The 14,331-nt window shown below is 41.6% G+C and overlaps 1 protein-coding gene across 1 annotated transcript; it reads left to right on the forward strand.

The window, feature by feature from the left end:
* The first annotated feature begins 1,834 nt into the window (after positions 1-1,834).
* Positions 1,835-12,935, forward strand: LOC138274482 (elongation factor 1-alpha-like). Its single transcript, XM_069218985.1, has 7 exons — positions 1,835-2,028; positions 4,950-5,129; positions 6,455-6,751; positions 8,187-8,337; positions 10,358-10,614; positions 11,266-11,500; positions 12,514-12,935. The coding sequence occupies exons 1-7, from the start codon at positions 1,873-1,875 to the stop codon at positions 12,624-12,626; spliced, it is 1,389 nt and encodes a 462-aa protein (XP_069075086.1). The 5' UTR covers positions 1,835-1,872; the 3' UTR covers positions 12,627-12,935.
* The last annotated feature ends 1,396 nt before the right edge of the window (positions 12,936-14,331 follow it).

Below are 14,331 nucleotides of genomic sequence, written 5' to 3' on the forward strand. Positions count from 1 at the left end.
TACATGCAGTGTTTTAGGGGACATGGCACACAAGTATGTGCCATGTTGTGCTTTCAATTTTGGGCGCATCTTGTCACGCAGCCTGGAACGGCAGTCTGCACACAGTTGGTGCTGGGTCCCTCAGAATAGCACAAGTTGTGCTGCAGCTCTGAGGGCCCTCTTCAGTACCCATGCCCTAAGTTCCAGGGGTACCATTTACTAGGGACTTACAGGGGGCTGAAGGGCCAGGTCACTTGCGGATCAAGTGATCAGGTGTCTTGTTTTAGGGAAGGAGCACCAGCACTGGGGACCTGATTAGTAGGAACCCAGTGCACTTTAGTCTAAGTTGCATCTAAAGACCAGGCAAAAAGTGAGGGGCTATTGCAACCAGAACCCAGCTCCCTCGAATCACCATTTTCCAGCCCATTGGTTAAAGTGTCTTTGAAATTAGTTACATCAAGCTCTGTCCATTGTCACTGGTTGAATGTGTATTAAAATGTGGAGTATGGGTCCTAAAGCCCCCATGTAAAGTCGAGACATTAATCTTGATCCACTGCTGACCAATGTTACAGGCATTGTGTGGTTTACAAAATCCTCTGTGATGAGGCCCCATATATAAAGTGGCCTTTAAGCTATATCATTTATGACCAGTACAGGAGGCCAAATGTGCCGTGGAGGGTCCATCAAGTGTAGATAAAAAAAAAAACACTTTTCTTTACTTAGTGCCTGTAGCTCTAATAATAATTAACCATAGGTACTCCAGAACTGAATGATGTGTGCTGGGGTTTTGATAGCAATTGCGACATCATTTCCCAGGTGCCCTATATAAAGTTCACCACTCTTAACAGGTCACACAAAGTTACTCTTCTTTGAGCTGTAGAATACATTTCCCATAGTTACAGAAATATTTTCTGTGGCCCATGGATGGTGTACACCGCGCTCTGTAGTATCACCCTCATTTTAGTGTTGAAATTATGGCGGGCTTGTAATATGGCGAGTATGTCATCTAGGGTAAAAGAATTCCCCCCCCCCCCCCCCCCGTAAAATGAGTATGAACACCTACACCAGGCCAATACAGTGGTTGCTTATGGACGTTAAGTCGTCTCTACGCCAATCGGATACTAATGTTCAAAATTGCTCCAATGAACTCTAATTTGTAAACCACGAAAATGAATTAAGGGTATCCCACCATGTAGAGAAAAACATTAGTACTAGAATCTGGTACTGGGCATATTTTGGTTAAAAAAAACTGTGGGATCAAAACATAATGTAAACTGTGTTTTCTGCCTACAACTCTGGCGTCGGTTTCACATTATTCGAGGGCAGTACCGAAACAGTATTTTATTTAACATCAGGTGACCTAATTCTAATTAAAATATGTTTTAAGAAACGCGAGAAAAAGACCCTCGTGACCAACGGGCGCAACTCAAAAAACATCCAACGGCGTATTTCCATATATAGATGATTAAAGTTTTTAAGCACAAAAGCCGAAGAAAGAGGTCAGTCAGTCAGTCAGCGGCAATCCGAGTTAAAATAGCTATAAGACAATAACTACACGCAGCTGTGAAGCATTAGGTTTTTTTGAACTCTCGTTAGCGATCTGTATCTGCGCATCGGCCTGAAAACCAATAGCGTCGAGTAGTCTTTTGGGCTGCAACCGCCTTCCTTCACAGGCCTCTGTCATTGGATCGTTTGTTGTGAGTGACAGTTTATCTTCCGCAGCTGCCCTCTGTATTTTCTCTGCGATTGGCTCTCTTTTTCCTCGTGGGCGTGACCGCGTGCGCAGTGGTACCTTGCCTGAGTAGAGGCAATAAAAGCTGCGTGGAAGCATGCAAAACTTCCCAGTACCCCGAGACGAAGAAGAGAAGTGTGTGGTTCGAGTTAGCAGCAGACATGAGTGGTAACAAAGCGCCCCCGAAGCCTCATCTCAATGTGGTTATTATTGGCCATGTGGATTCGGGCAAGTCCACCACCACCGGGCACATGATCTATAAGTGTGGGGGGCTGGAGCCGCGGGTATTGGAGAAGGTGGAGGCGGCGGCCAACCAGGTAAATTGGAGTGGGGTGCCCAACTGTTCCGCAAACTACGCTTTTCAGCTAACCGCTTATAGCAGTGGCTTTATTGTAGCGTATATGATCTGTCTAGTCGCTAAATTGTGGTATTATATTACGTGCGCATAGCCAGCTAGGTCTGGAAGACTGAGCTTGGTGTAAAACCAAGCTTTTATTTAATTCGTTCGACTGAGGTGCAGTGGGAGACAAACTCTTGTTTGGGGGAAGTGGCTAGTTTAAAAAGCACAATAGATGCTCCTTTTTAAAAAAAAAAAAAACTTTTGTTTTTTTTAACCGTGTAATGCAGAAGTAATTTACCGGTTAAAACTCACTGCACAGTGGTTACTTTTACGTGTTGTCTATATCACACAGACCACCCCGAAGGAAACAAATTGTTTCAATGACAGGTGTGTCCTACGGCTACTGTCTCGGTGCCTTCAGGGTACTTACTGGCCTGATGCTATCTTTTCTAGTTAGATGATTTACGTTGTGCAAGCTGGTGGAGTGAATTTCTCTGCAGTAAAAAAGGCATGTTTCGTAACTTGCAAAAACTATAAGGAAGGTGCAAACGCTTCCACTCTTACCTGTGGCGTTTCTGTCTTGGATATAGCCGAGAAGAGGGATGGCGTCGATTCGGATTGAAAACACCCGTACGCTAATTGCCGCACCCTGCTTTAGAAACGCATTCTAATTTCAGAGCCTTCTACTGAGAATCCGCCTAGAAAACAAGGGAGGGACCACCACCGGAAAAGTGAGCAGCATCATTCTCACTAATACCTGCCCGTGTGACACAAAGCTCTGTAAACAAAAAAGGGACACTCCAAATAAACCAAGTGTATTGTAGGCCAGAGAAAAGCGTTTGGTTCTCAAGTTGCTATCACTAACACTACCAATAACATTATATATCCCATTATGAGACTTTCCGGCCTGCCGACTGCTTTTCAACTTGACAATTGAATCGGGGGCGTGTTAAGGGGAGCTCCATCCATATCAAAGCCAATAAAACATCTGAGATATGGGAGATCCCCTCCTCCGTCACATTTTGCAGAGCAATGGGGCATCCTGTGCGTTATACCACTGAATATAATTTCGTTCTTTCCTCAGCACTTTGCCTTACGCCCCTGTTTCTGGCGGTGTGGTTCTTAGTTTATTCTAGTTTCATGGGGAAAATTGTCTTTAGCTACTGCCACAGAGGCAGCCCACTCGACGTTTTACTAGTTTTTTTGGCGATCTGTTGGTTGGGGGAGGGCGGTGGAAGAACTGTAGCTTCATGGCACACTGCATTCTACAACAATCTTTTGCAATACAATAGATCTTGCCTTTTCTCGAGTTACAACTATTAGCATTGTAAATTCCTAGCTGGCCTTTTCTTGCCCCTTCAATTGAAAATGAAAAGTAAAACAGTTGACTTAAGCGAGCCGCTTCAAAGCACCATGGCCAGTATGAGCGCGAAGGAGAGCCAAGTTTGTTTGCAGTCAAATACATTGGCAATCGTGCAATTATCCAACAGGGGAAGTCTGCAAGGCGGTAACAAAACTGCCCCAAGGAGGGACAAATGTAAAGCATTTACCAATGATGGCAAATGATTTTTGAAACTCAAGAGTGATGGGCATGCAGTGGGTGGGTTATAAGCCCACAATACTTACAACAGGTCAAAGTGCTTGTGTGCTGGACCTAAAAAAATACATGACCCCTTATCTGACCGGCAGTCTACCACAGGTTTTGGTACTTACGTAAATGTAAGTTGCTCAGTTGGCATGGTTTGCTTAGTCCTATTTAGGATTGACGTATGTAGAACAGACTGCAATTTAACAATTATTGGCAAAGCCAGTTGATCCAGCTTGCATGTTGCAGCCTAAGAAAGGCCTGCTGCAGTGAAAAAGCATAAGATTTGTCTGATATAAATGCATTCAGGATTTTGTCATTTAAGACATATCCTCTGTTTGCGCATTGTAATGCAGACACTCCATGGGTTGCAGACTGATCAGGGCCACTGGAATTATGCGGTTGTCCAGCTGCAGTCTTTTTTGCAGATTTATGGATTTGCTTTATTTACCACTTAATCCTTAATCTAATGTGTAACTTGACTATTTTTTATTTTTTAAAACGGTTTCTATCGCAAAAGGTTCAAAAGTTAGGCAACAGAGCAACCCACGTTGCCATGCCCTTTGCAGAAGTTGGCTACACCTTTCAGTTGCTTATATTTGGGGTTTTAAACCAATACTAATGGGGTGCAAACTACGCCCAGTGTCAACGAGTGTTTAAAAAAAAAAGTACTAAAATACTAACTCAATGTGCCGTATTATGCTGTTTAATTTAGTCAACCCTGCTGCGTAATTTGGCTCTCCTGCCACATCATTCCAGTGACCATGAGAATGATCCTCAAATGATGAGGCAAGAGAAATATTGCTCTGGACGGTGTTAACAATCGGTCATGCCTACAGGTGCGCTGTCATGTTGGACCCAAACATGACACTTCAACTCAGTCTAATTTTTTTGATAAACACCTCACCTAAATATGCACTCATTGACCAAATATAGGACCCCAGATCGGAGCACTGCATGTCTACGTAGGAGATTTGAGCAACGGTAATCTGGTTAGTCTGTGACATGTTCTAATGCACAACGTTGAGGGTTTTGGCTGGGCTTTCAGTGTACTGGACCCTCGTTTAGGACTAGGCTTTTGAAATCTGGGTTCAAATAATTATAGTAGTGTGGACTCTTAGATGGATAGCTGCTACCTTTTGGGCACACTTCAAGAGTTACAAGATGTATTTTCCACTTGTATTTTTCACTTTTAAGCTTAACTTTATCAGTGAATTACTTCGACGTATTGTGGGGGGCAGTAATAGTTTGATTTAAAGTATGCCTGCTGATGCTTGAAGAATGGGATTTATTGCATCTTTTTGTTTGCACAGATTGGGAAGGGCTCATTTAAATTTGCGTGGATCCTTGATAAACTGAAGGCTGAGCGGGAGCGTGGCATCACCATTGATGTGTCCTTGTGGAAGTTTCAAACTCAGAAATTCACAATCACCATCATTGATGCACCTGGGCACCGTGACTTCATTAAGAACATGCTGACGGGAACATCCCAGGTAAATTGATTATAAATCTTATGGTCGGTTCCTTTTTAACCTCCCTCTGTTTGCCCACAGCTGTTGCTTGCTCTTAATATCTAGTTCTGCACTTAAGTGCACTTTAATGAACAGTGTGTGGTGCGGGAGTAGAGGTGTAACACAAAGGTCACACAATGAAATTTAACTTAACGTTTTTGCCCTCTTTAGTTTTGGTGCCATTTAACGTTCCAGAGTAAGCAAATTGAGTTTCTAGAAAAGTAAGATGGGTGGAACGTCCCATCCAGTGGCTGTTGCTTAGACAGCATTCGAGCTCAAATCTTCACCCACCATGCAACTCCAGCTCTTTGCAGGTCAGGCTTATTCCTGCTGGTATAGGAACAATCCAATTTAACTTCAGAGTGAGGTCCCCAGAAAGGTTTTAGCCTGATAGGGACACAAACAACTGGGCCATTGGTTCACAAACTTTTTACAACTACAGCCCACCTTGGAACAAACCTTTGCTTCCTACTTTGCACGAGAGATGATGGGTTCCCCTCCCCCCGCCCCCCCACCAAGAGCAAGCATTGTGCGGTAGTGCATTGATATTTAGACCAAGCATTTTCCATTGAAATTGGCACTAACTTTGTACATACAGTTTTACTCGTAAAACCAGAACCAAAATGTGCGAAATCTGATTTCTGTGAATATCATTTGTACATCAGTCTTGATTTTTTTTTAATCCTATTAAAATGTTTCCAGCTCAATTAACTACAAAAGCTTAATTTTGCTTTTCCAACTGCTGAGTGTATATAGTTAATTTACAGTAACTTATTGTGGTACTGCAAAACGCATCCTACGGCTTTTCCTTTTTATAATTAATTTACCCCAACGAGTTTGTCACATAATCAACTTGAAAAACTCCTCTTTGCAGTAATTGGAAGAAAAGTATAAAAGCCAATCCCATTTTAAAAGAATAAGCAGCAATTTGTCAGGCGACCTAGCCTGGTACTTTCCACCCGTCTTTGAAGCAGCAGTAATTTGACACACTCAAAATGAAAAGGCATCTTTTTGGTCGGTCTTTCCTGACCACCAGTAGTGGGCTCACGGCCCAGTTTGGGAAACTCTGCACTAGGCCATATCCTCTTCGTTCTGTAATTCAGTTCATGCGCTCTACAACCCCGCTCCTGTGTACAAACATCCTTTTAGGTGTCCTGTTGCAGTGAACGCCGTAAACCGTAGAGTTGTATCAAATGCCAACTGTGTATTGGTGTTGCGGAACCCTATCGCAATACCAGTTTTCTTGTGCAGTTTATAATTTTAGGAATGCTTGGCACTCATATTTTTTTTTTTGTCCTAATTCCTAGGCTGATGCTGCTGTGCTTGTGGTCTCTGCAGCCACAGGGGAGTTTGAAGCTGGGGTTTCCAGAAAAGGACAGACCAGAGAGCATGCCCTCCTGGCGTATACATTGGGAGTGAAGCAGCTCATTGTCTGTGTAAATAAAATGGATATGACGGATCCTCCATACAGCCAGAAGCGCTATGACGAAGTTGTCAGAAATGTAGTTATGTACCTGAAGAAAATAGGTTACAATCCGGGTGAAATCCCATTTGTTCCAGTGTCTGGTTGGAATGGAGAGAACATCACATCACCTAGTAAGACGGTAATGTGTCACTGAAAAATCAGTGTTGATTTTTGGTGTTTCGTTTCACCCTTGAGTCTTGAGCTGTTTTGCATTATATGATGTATCTTTGGGTATTTTTCTGGGTTGGTGTTGGCTTGTGGTAGGGGCATCACTTACAGCTCACATAACCAAACTATATCACTAATCAGTGGTGAAACTTCTGCTTCATTATGTATGGCCTTCCCATATTGCAATGGGGACACTACTGTGGTTTGAAGGTCACATTTCCAGGCAGCTTAATTGGCATGGTCCTATTTCCCCAAAGTACTTTTTTGTTACTAGTTCCCTAACTAGTTAAACTGCCTTCATAACGCTAGAAGTATTACATATGCCAGATAACAGGTGAACCACTAGTTTGCCCTCTGGCAGTGTACGGCTGCATATTTATCCTACTGGGAGTAACCTAATCCTGTGATGGTTCAAATCCTGCCACTTGTACCTTGAGCCTATATTCATGACTGGGCAGTCTTCACCACAGAACACCTGTAAACAGATGCCCAGCACAAACCACAACAGAACTTCATTAAAAATGAATGTGCTATCCCAGCTCAGACGTGAACTTGGGCTACCCTGGGGCAGCATTCTGTGAAATACAGAGCAGCTGCTCCAAAGTTGCAGTGTTTGTGTAGGTGGCAAACCACCTGCCCTTTAAAGAGGTGACAGATCTCCCTGAAGGCAGGTGCAATGAGGGATACCCTTCAATGTTCTGCCCTCGGAGGAGGGGGTGCACTAACTGCACCAACCTTTTGTGGCACATTGTAACTGTGCCTTAAAGGCATCCTTGCCTCTGCACCCACATCCATAATATGGTGCAGTCACAGAATCAGCTATTCCTTCATTTACATGGGGCCATACTCCTAGGCAAATGATATCATCCTCTGAAGATGGCACTAGTGTTTGTAATACTATTAGTATTACAGAAGGGGGGTGTCAGGGGTCTGTGGCCCCTTCTGTAATACTATAGTGCCTTGGGTTTAATTTTAGAAGTGTATCTGATAAATGACACATCCCAAAATGGATACACATCCTTTATACATTTTTCTAAACTTCTAAGTTAGAACTTTAGTACTGTCTATCTTACAGTACAATCTTCTCAAATTAAGACTTGTAAGATCTGAAAGCATCAGTTAATCTGAGATGCAGAAACCTTTGGGAATGTTGGGAGGGGGGGTAGGGTTGCTGTTTTAAATCTATCAAATCTTTTATAAAAGTCGTGTAGCTTATTGCTAGTTCAAACTTTTTTCATGGTAAAGCAGCAGTTGGAGCTCTTTGTGCCTATTTAGCAAGCATTCTTGCCCTTCATGATTTGTAGTAGACATTTATAGTGAAGTGGATTCTTGCACCTGACACACCTACTGTATTAAACACAGTACTTGTATTTACTTCTGTCTGAGCCTCTTTTGTTCACTTTCAGATGGCTTGGTTTAAGGAGTGGAAGACTAAACGAAAGGAAGGGTCTGCTAAGGGGTGCACTCTCCTTGAAGCCATGGATGCCCTCCTCCCTCCTATCCGCCAGTCTAATAAGCCACTTAGACTACCATTGCAGGATGTCTACAAGATAGGAGGTAAGTATGAATGCAGCCTTTACTGGCTGCTGAGGGGAGCAGGGAAGTGGGGTACTCCTTAACTAATATTCTACACGTTACTATGGGGCCTTTAACTTTATTCATTGTAAGTATACATTGATTGGTTGTACCAATGTCTGAAGTGAGGCAGAAGTAGCAGATAGTAAAGGGTGAGTTGATCCATGAACGAAATGGTGATGCACTTGAAATCATAAACCTGAATTAGATACTAGAGTGGTCCATCAGGTTGAGGGAAGGGGTGGTTTGGGTCTGCTTTTTGAACTTCTACCTCTTTGCTACTGCGACCTTGTTTGGTTAATGTGTTCTCATACGAACACTGGATAGACAGTTAACTATTCCAGTTTTTTCTTAGTGAATTTTGTGTATTCATAGTAAATAAAGTAAAGGGCAACAAGTAGTTGTAATATAAATCCCTACCATCGCTAATAGATACAATAGCTAAATGATAATATCTTAACAGCTCCTTTGGCAAGTAAAGACAATACTGCGTTCGTGTAGCCAGTGAAGTACACAATTCCAATTCAGAATAATAAAAGCATTAAACACTAGTGGCATACATAGACGTGCAAGTGATATATAAATGTATGAAGCCCATATCTTAATTTTGCTTTACTAAACACTTTTCTGTGAGGCTTGGGAGTCCTTAAGTCAGTCCTCTTAAGCTGGTACTTTTTCCAAAGGAAGATGTACTCTACAACTGAGTCCTTTTGCGATCCAGCTCTCTGGTGGGCTACTTCATAAAGACTAGGTGATTTTGGATTCATGTTGAAGGTGTAAGCCCAAGATGGCAGTCTGTAATCGGGTCCAAATCATTCCTTAAATGCATGTTTAAGATTACATTTGTAGGTAAGTGTATTGTAACAAAATACTGGTTCTGGGACCAAAGCTCTAGTCCATTCTCAGGTCTTCTAGGATCTTTAAGTCTTCATCTCTGGGCACTTTGACATTTGGGGTGAATCAGTTTGGTTAGCTGCTTATCAAATCTACATGTGGAAATTAACTAAGTTTCCCCACCATACACAAGGCAATTGGATACTGACTTGGATAGTAAACTGTAGTAATCATTCTAAAAACGATTGCCTGTTTATTAAGGAGTCATTGAGCAACACGTACACTATACTTGGAATGTTAAGTTCTAATATGTAGTTAACACTTTCATGGTGGTCCTTGCCTATTTGGAATCCACCTGATGTGCACATTTTGCAATTGTGTAATCTTGTAGATAGTAAACTCCTGTTGTGTCCCCAGACACTTCCGTAATATGGACCCTTGTGTACACTAAATTGGATGTCGAGTGGTGCACCGTTAACCTCCCCGTTTTCCTGAAGTGTTTGCTCATTCTGGCTTAGTCACATGGGAGTTGGGATCAAGCTACCGTTTTGAGGCTAGTGACTAGACCATTGATTCTTAACCTGTGGTCTGGGGACCCCTGGGCATCCATAACACCTACTCGGGGGTCTGGCAGCTTGGAAAATGAAAACTTAAGTGTATATGAAGAAGCAGAACATAAAACTGCAAATTTTACATGTTCAGTAAAGGAATTTGAAATTGGAGGCTAAGTTTTTACCAGATTGATTAGTGGCAGTAGAAATGAAAGTGCATCAAAACTAGTGTGGAAGATGGGTGGCTTATTTTCAATTAAAAGCTCCAACGTTACCAATAAAATTATTTTGTTACCTTATTAAATACTTAGTAATTTGCTATAATGCTTGGTCCTGTAGCTTTATGTATTTTACAGTACAAGTTACTAAAATTGCTTATGCCAGGGTCCCGTAGCTTAGTAGTGGCCACCAGATTCCAGTAATTAAGTGGGGTCAAAAGGTTAAGAACCACTGGGCAAGACCAATAGTTGACAATGGCAATGTTTAAATTTGGATCCTTGACAGTCTTATGAAGATGGTTCAAAGTTAAGAAGCAGTCTGCCGTTAAATAACTTGTCACCAAAGCATAACTTTTAAATGCCAAGTACCATTTTTAAGGTTGACTTGTGTTTTTGTAGGCATCGGCACTGTACCTGTTGGGAAAGTCGAAACTGGAACCCTTAAGCCAGGCATGACTATTACGTTTGCACCATCGAACTTCACGGCTGAAGTGAAGTCTATTGAAATGCACCACGAACCGCTTCAAATGGCTTTACCAGGCTTCAACATAGGATTCAATGTCAAAAACATTGCGGTCAAAAACCTAAGGCGTGGGAATGTTGTAGGTAACTCTAAAGCTGACCCACCGACTGGATCATCTAGTTTCAGTGCACAGGTTAGTATGAGAGCTGTTATAAAGTGAATAGTATTTTTGCAGCTTTTTCGTACAGAAAATGGAAACCTAAATTGGGCATTTTTCAAAGTGAATTATCTTGATTAGCTTATGACTGGGAGCTTGCACCTGTATTGGGCATTGGTAGGTTTTCGATGTTAAAAATGCAATGTGGGTTGAGGGAAGTTGACGGTAACTGTGGCAAAATGAAGATGCTTGTAGATCTCAAAGATAATTTACTGGTTCTGTAAGCTTCAAAACAGACTTGCTAGCTAACAGTGGAACTAGTGTTGTGGGAAGGGGAGGCAGGGGGGCAGATCAGATGACACCCCTAAGCTGGTTGCAGTTTCAGTGGGCAGTAGAAAAGAGGGATTATGTATGCAAGACCTAGATGCACTACTTTAACCTCGTATGCTATTCACCTCAACAGGATGCAATGCCTAGCATAGGCTTAAATATTAGAAGCTGACGGTGCATTACTTCTGTGGGGAAATGATTACACAGCAGTAAGACAACTGGCATGCTGTGGCTACTACAATCTCGAGTGTAGATTCCATGAGGGAGTCTATGTATCCACTTGTATCCAAAAACTGGTCTTGCTGACTTTCACGTGACTCTCTACAGATTAAAATAACCACTTTATTTGTAATCCAGGTGATCATTCTGAACCACCCAGGCTTTATAAAGACTGGCTACTCGCCAGTGATCGACTGCCATACTGCTCATGTCACCTGCAAGTTTGCAGAGTTTGAGGAGAAGATTGACCGCAGGTCTGGGAAAAAACTAGAGGATCACCCAGTCCAGTTGAAATCTGGAGATGCTGCAGTGGTCAAGCTTGTTCCTCATAAACCTATCTGCGTGGAGCGCTTCTATGATTACCCTCCTTTAGGTTGGTATGGTTCACTGTTCATTAGCTATGCTATGCTTTAATTGCTGCTTCGAGGCAATGGTGGAATTGGTCTTTTTACATCTTTGTTTTGTCTGAGTACATTCGCCATGTATATTTGAAGTACGTGTTGGCAGCATGGTAAAATTGCAGGAAACTGTACGGCACTGTCTGCGGTACCAGCGGTACCAGCATGCAGTCAGTCAGAATGAGCAAGATGCAATGGCGAATTGAAGGGCCAAATGTAACTTCTGGCAAAAATAAATCTCATTAGTGGCATGTGTAGGATAGCTTTTTAATTGAGCTGCTCTAGTTTCTCATCTGATAGAAACTACTAGCTGCCTTTTTCACTCCCCAGAGGAGTCGCTGAAAACCGACCCTCATTTTGTTCTTCAGGAGATTAACATTTTAAGGCGGTTTCTGCAGGTTAGTGGAAACGCTACAATTAAATGGTTCCTGCAGATTTAACGGAAGCCTTTTCATAGGTACTAACTAGGCTTGCTTTATCTTGAGCAACTTTCCAAATCCGTTTTGATGCCGATGTGATTTTTCAACAAGGTTCACTCCCTTGTATGTGACTGTAGGAGAACGCAGTGCAGTCGCATGTATAGGCAAAATCGGAGCTGGTACTTGGCATCTTGGTGCTCTACTTGTAGATCTGGCTGGGCTGCTGCCTTTCCCCTTTATAAGACTGCAGGATGTGCAACCAAAGGAGTACAGGTAATGTAGCATCCGATGCCAGATTTTCAAACATCCCAGTTAATGCGCTGCCCCAGTGACTGCACAATTAGCGTCAAATAGTTGCTCAGTTTTGCGCTTATGTTTGCATAATGTACTATATGTTAATTTATGCCTCGTGACTTATTAACAAAATAACTTTAGATGACAGGTGCTGTTTGTTTGCATAGGTAGAGCACAATTTTTGCCATCCTTTTTTTTGGTGTAGTGGCGTTTGTAAAATAGCAGTGCTATGAGTGTTTAATTTTAGCATAGTGATGCATATTGTTGCATTGCAGGACGGTTTGCTGCTCGTGACCTGAAGCAGACTGTTGCTGTTGGAGTGATTAAAGCCGTAGAGAAGAAATCTGGCAGTGCTGCAAGAAAGACTCAGAAAATTGAAGACTCCTAAAAGACTTTTTTTTTTTTTAAATGTATTTGTTTAAAATCTTGCTTGATACTTTAGTTTGACTATTGTCTACTGCATAATGGATATTTTTTTTAGGTATGACAATGGCCAACCATTTTGTCTACGAGAAAGTAGTTCAGAGTTGGCCATGTAAAATGGAAGACAGAATGTAGGGTTTTGACTCATGAATGAGAAATGGGTCTAAAATCATGAACTGCACTTACTCAAGTTGTAAAGCACTGTTGCAATAGTTTCATTGAATAAACTTGCAGCTATATTGATTACTGTTGTGTAGCCGAATCTTATTCAGCACCTTGATGTTTACTGACAAGACAATCCTGAAACTTGAGGGTGTTCGTGAACAATTGCAGCTAAAGAATTTACAACAGTTTAATTGATGCTTTGAAAGGCACCTTGGAGGTATTGGTTGGTTTTCTCATGAACTCCCTGAGATGTACCTGCTGTTCACAATCTCACCTACTCTTGTGTACACTAAAGAGAAGGCTAAGCTCAGTGTCTTAAACAACTCAATTTCCACTCAGTCTAAGGTTCCTTTCTTGCCCTCCATTCTGTGAGAATCTTGAACTTTCATAGCAATGAGTTTGCATCCATAAATTAAATATGGAAGGTACTTAACACATCTTTAACATTGTCCTTACTCTTGTTGTGGAAAACTTTTAGACTGCATTACTACAGCAATTTCAGTCATGAGTTTGTGCCCAGATACCTTCCTGCACCCACTGTATTTCAAGATTGATAGCTTCCTAGGTTATCCTGCAATCCCTGCCTGGAATACTGCAGGGTTGAATTCCTCCTTGGAGTCAAACCTGTGGTAGTTTGACTAGATGTGTGCCTTTATTTTGTAGTGGTTGCTGTCTTGGACTAAATGGTACATCTCACTATTAATTTAAATCAATAATCAAGTGTTTGTATCCAAATGAGAACCTTTTTATTGACTTTAGTGGTCTGATATTCCGAGGAGTTAAAGTGCTGCCAACACATCGTTGTAAAATCACATCTTTGGGGAAGATGGCAATATTCTAATTTTGACTACCTTACTCTTTAAATCATGCAGGCTCCCAGTTCAGTTCCTGTAAATTACTTAAAATTATGCTTGTGTTTGACTAATAATTGCATACTACTTTAATACAACTAGTTTCCAAGTTGGCCTCATCAAATAACCATACATTTAATGATTCATTGTTGAGATAATGGAATAACTGCAATATTTGGAGTGTGTATAGAGATCCTTTGAAGATGCAGAGTTGACAGCTCTCAATGTAGAGGTGAATTATGGTAGGAGAATATATGCAATTACATGGAGATTTAGAACACAAACTAGTTATAAATGTAGTTGAGTTAAGACTACACGGAACCTGCATGATAATATTATTCCAATGTCATGTAATTTGAAAGATCTGAATTGGAAGATTGTGACTGACAAAGTTAACTAGATTGTCAAATCTGCCCAGAAGCTATTTTTCATAGAATACTGGTTAGCAGTGCTGGATTATTTTTTTTTACTGACAATTAAAAAAAAAAAAGTGTATGAACGGCTCAAATTATCAATCAAATGTATGCTGTGTGGGATTAAGGGATATCATCCTTTCTCTAGCTTTTTTTGGTGGAGTGATTTAGTCTTGCCTGGGACTGAATGCTGACCTACCACTCTTCTGAGTGGTGGGCTTGCACCTGGTACAGTTTAAAG

The sequence above is a fragment of the Pleurodeles waltl genome, chromosome 2_2 (assembly GCF_031143425.1).
Source record: "Pleurodeles waltl isolate 20211129_DDA chromosome 2_2, aPleWal1.hap1.20221129, whole genome shotgun sequence".
NCBI classification, from domain to species: Eukaryota; Metazoa; Chordata; class Amphibia; order Caudata; family Salamandridae; genus Pleurodeles; species Pleurodeles waltl.

Bases quoted from the DNA above. Each gene is read 5' to 3' on its own strand.
- LOC138274482 (XM_069218985.1), top strand. From the start codon at position 1,873: ATGAGTGGTAACAAAGCGCCCCCGAAGCCTCATCTCAATGTGGTTATT. The intron at 5,130-6,454 runs GTAAATTGATTA...CCTAATTCCTAG, and splicing joins TGCTGACGGGAACATCCCAG to GCTGATGCTGCTGTGCTTGT. The intron at 11,501-12,513 runs GTTGGTATGGTT...GTTGCATTGCAG, and splicing joins CTATGATTACCCTCCTTTAG to GACGGTTTGCTGCTCGTGAC.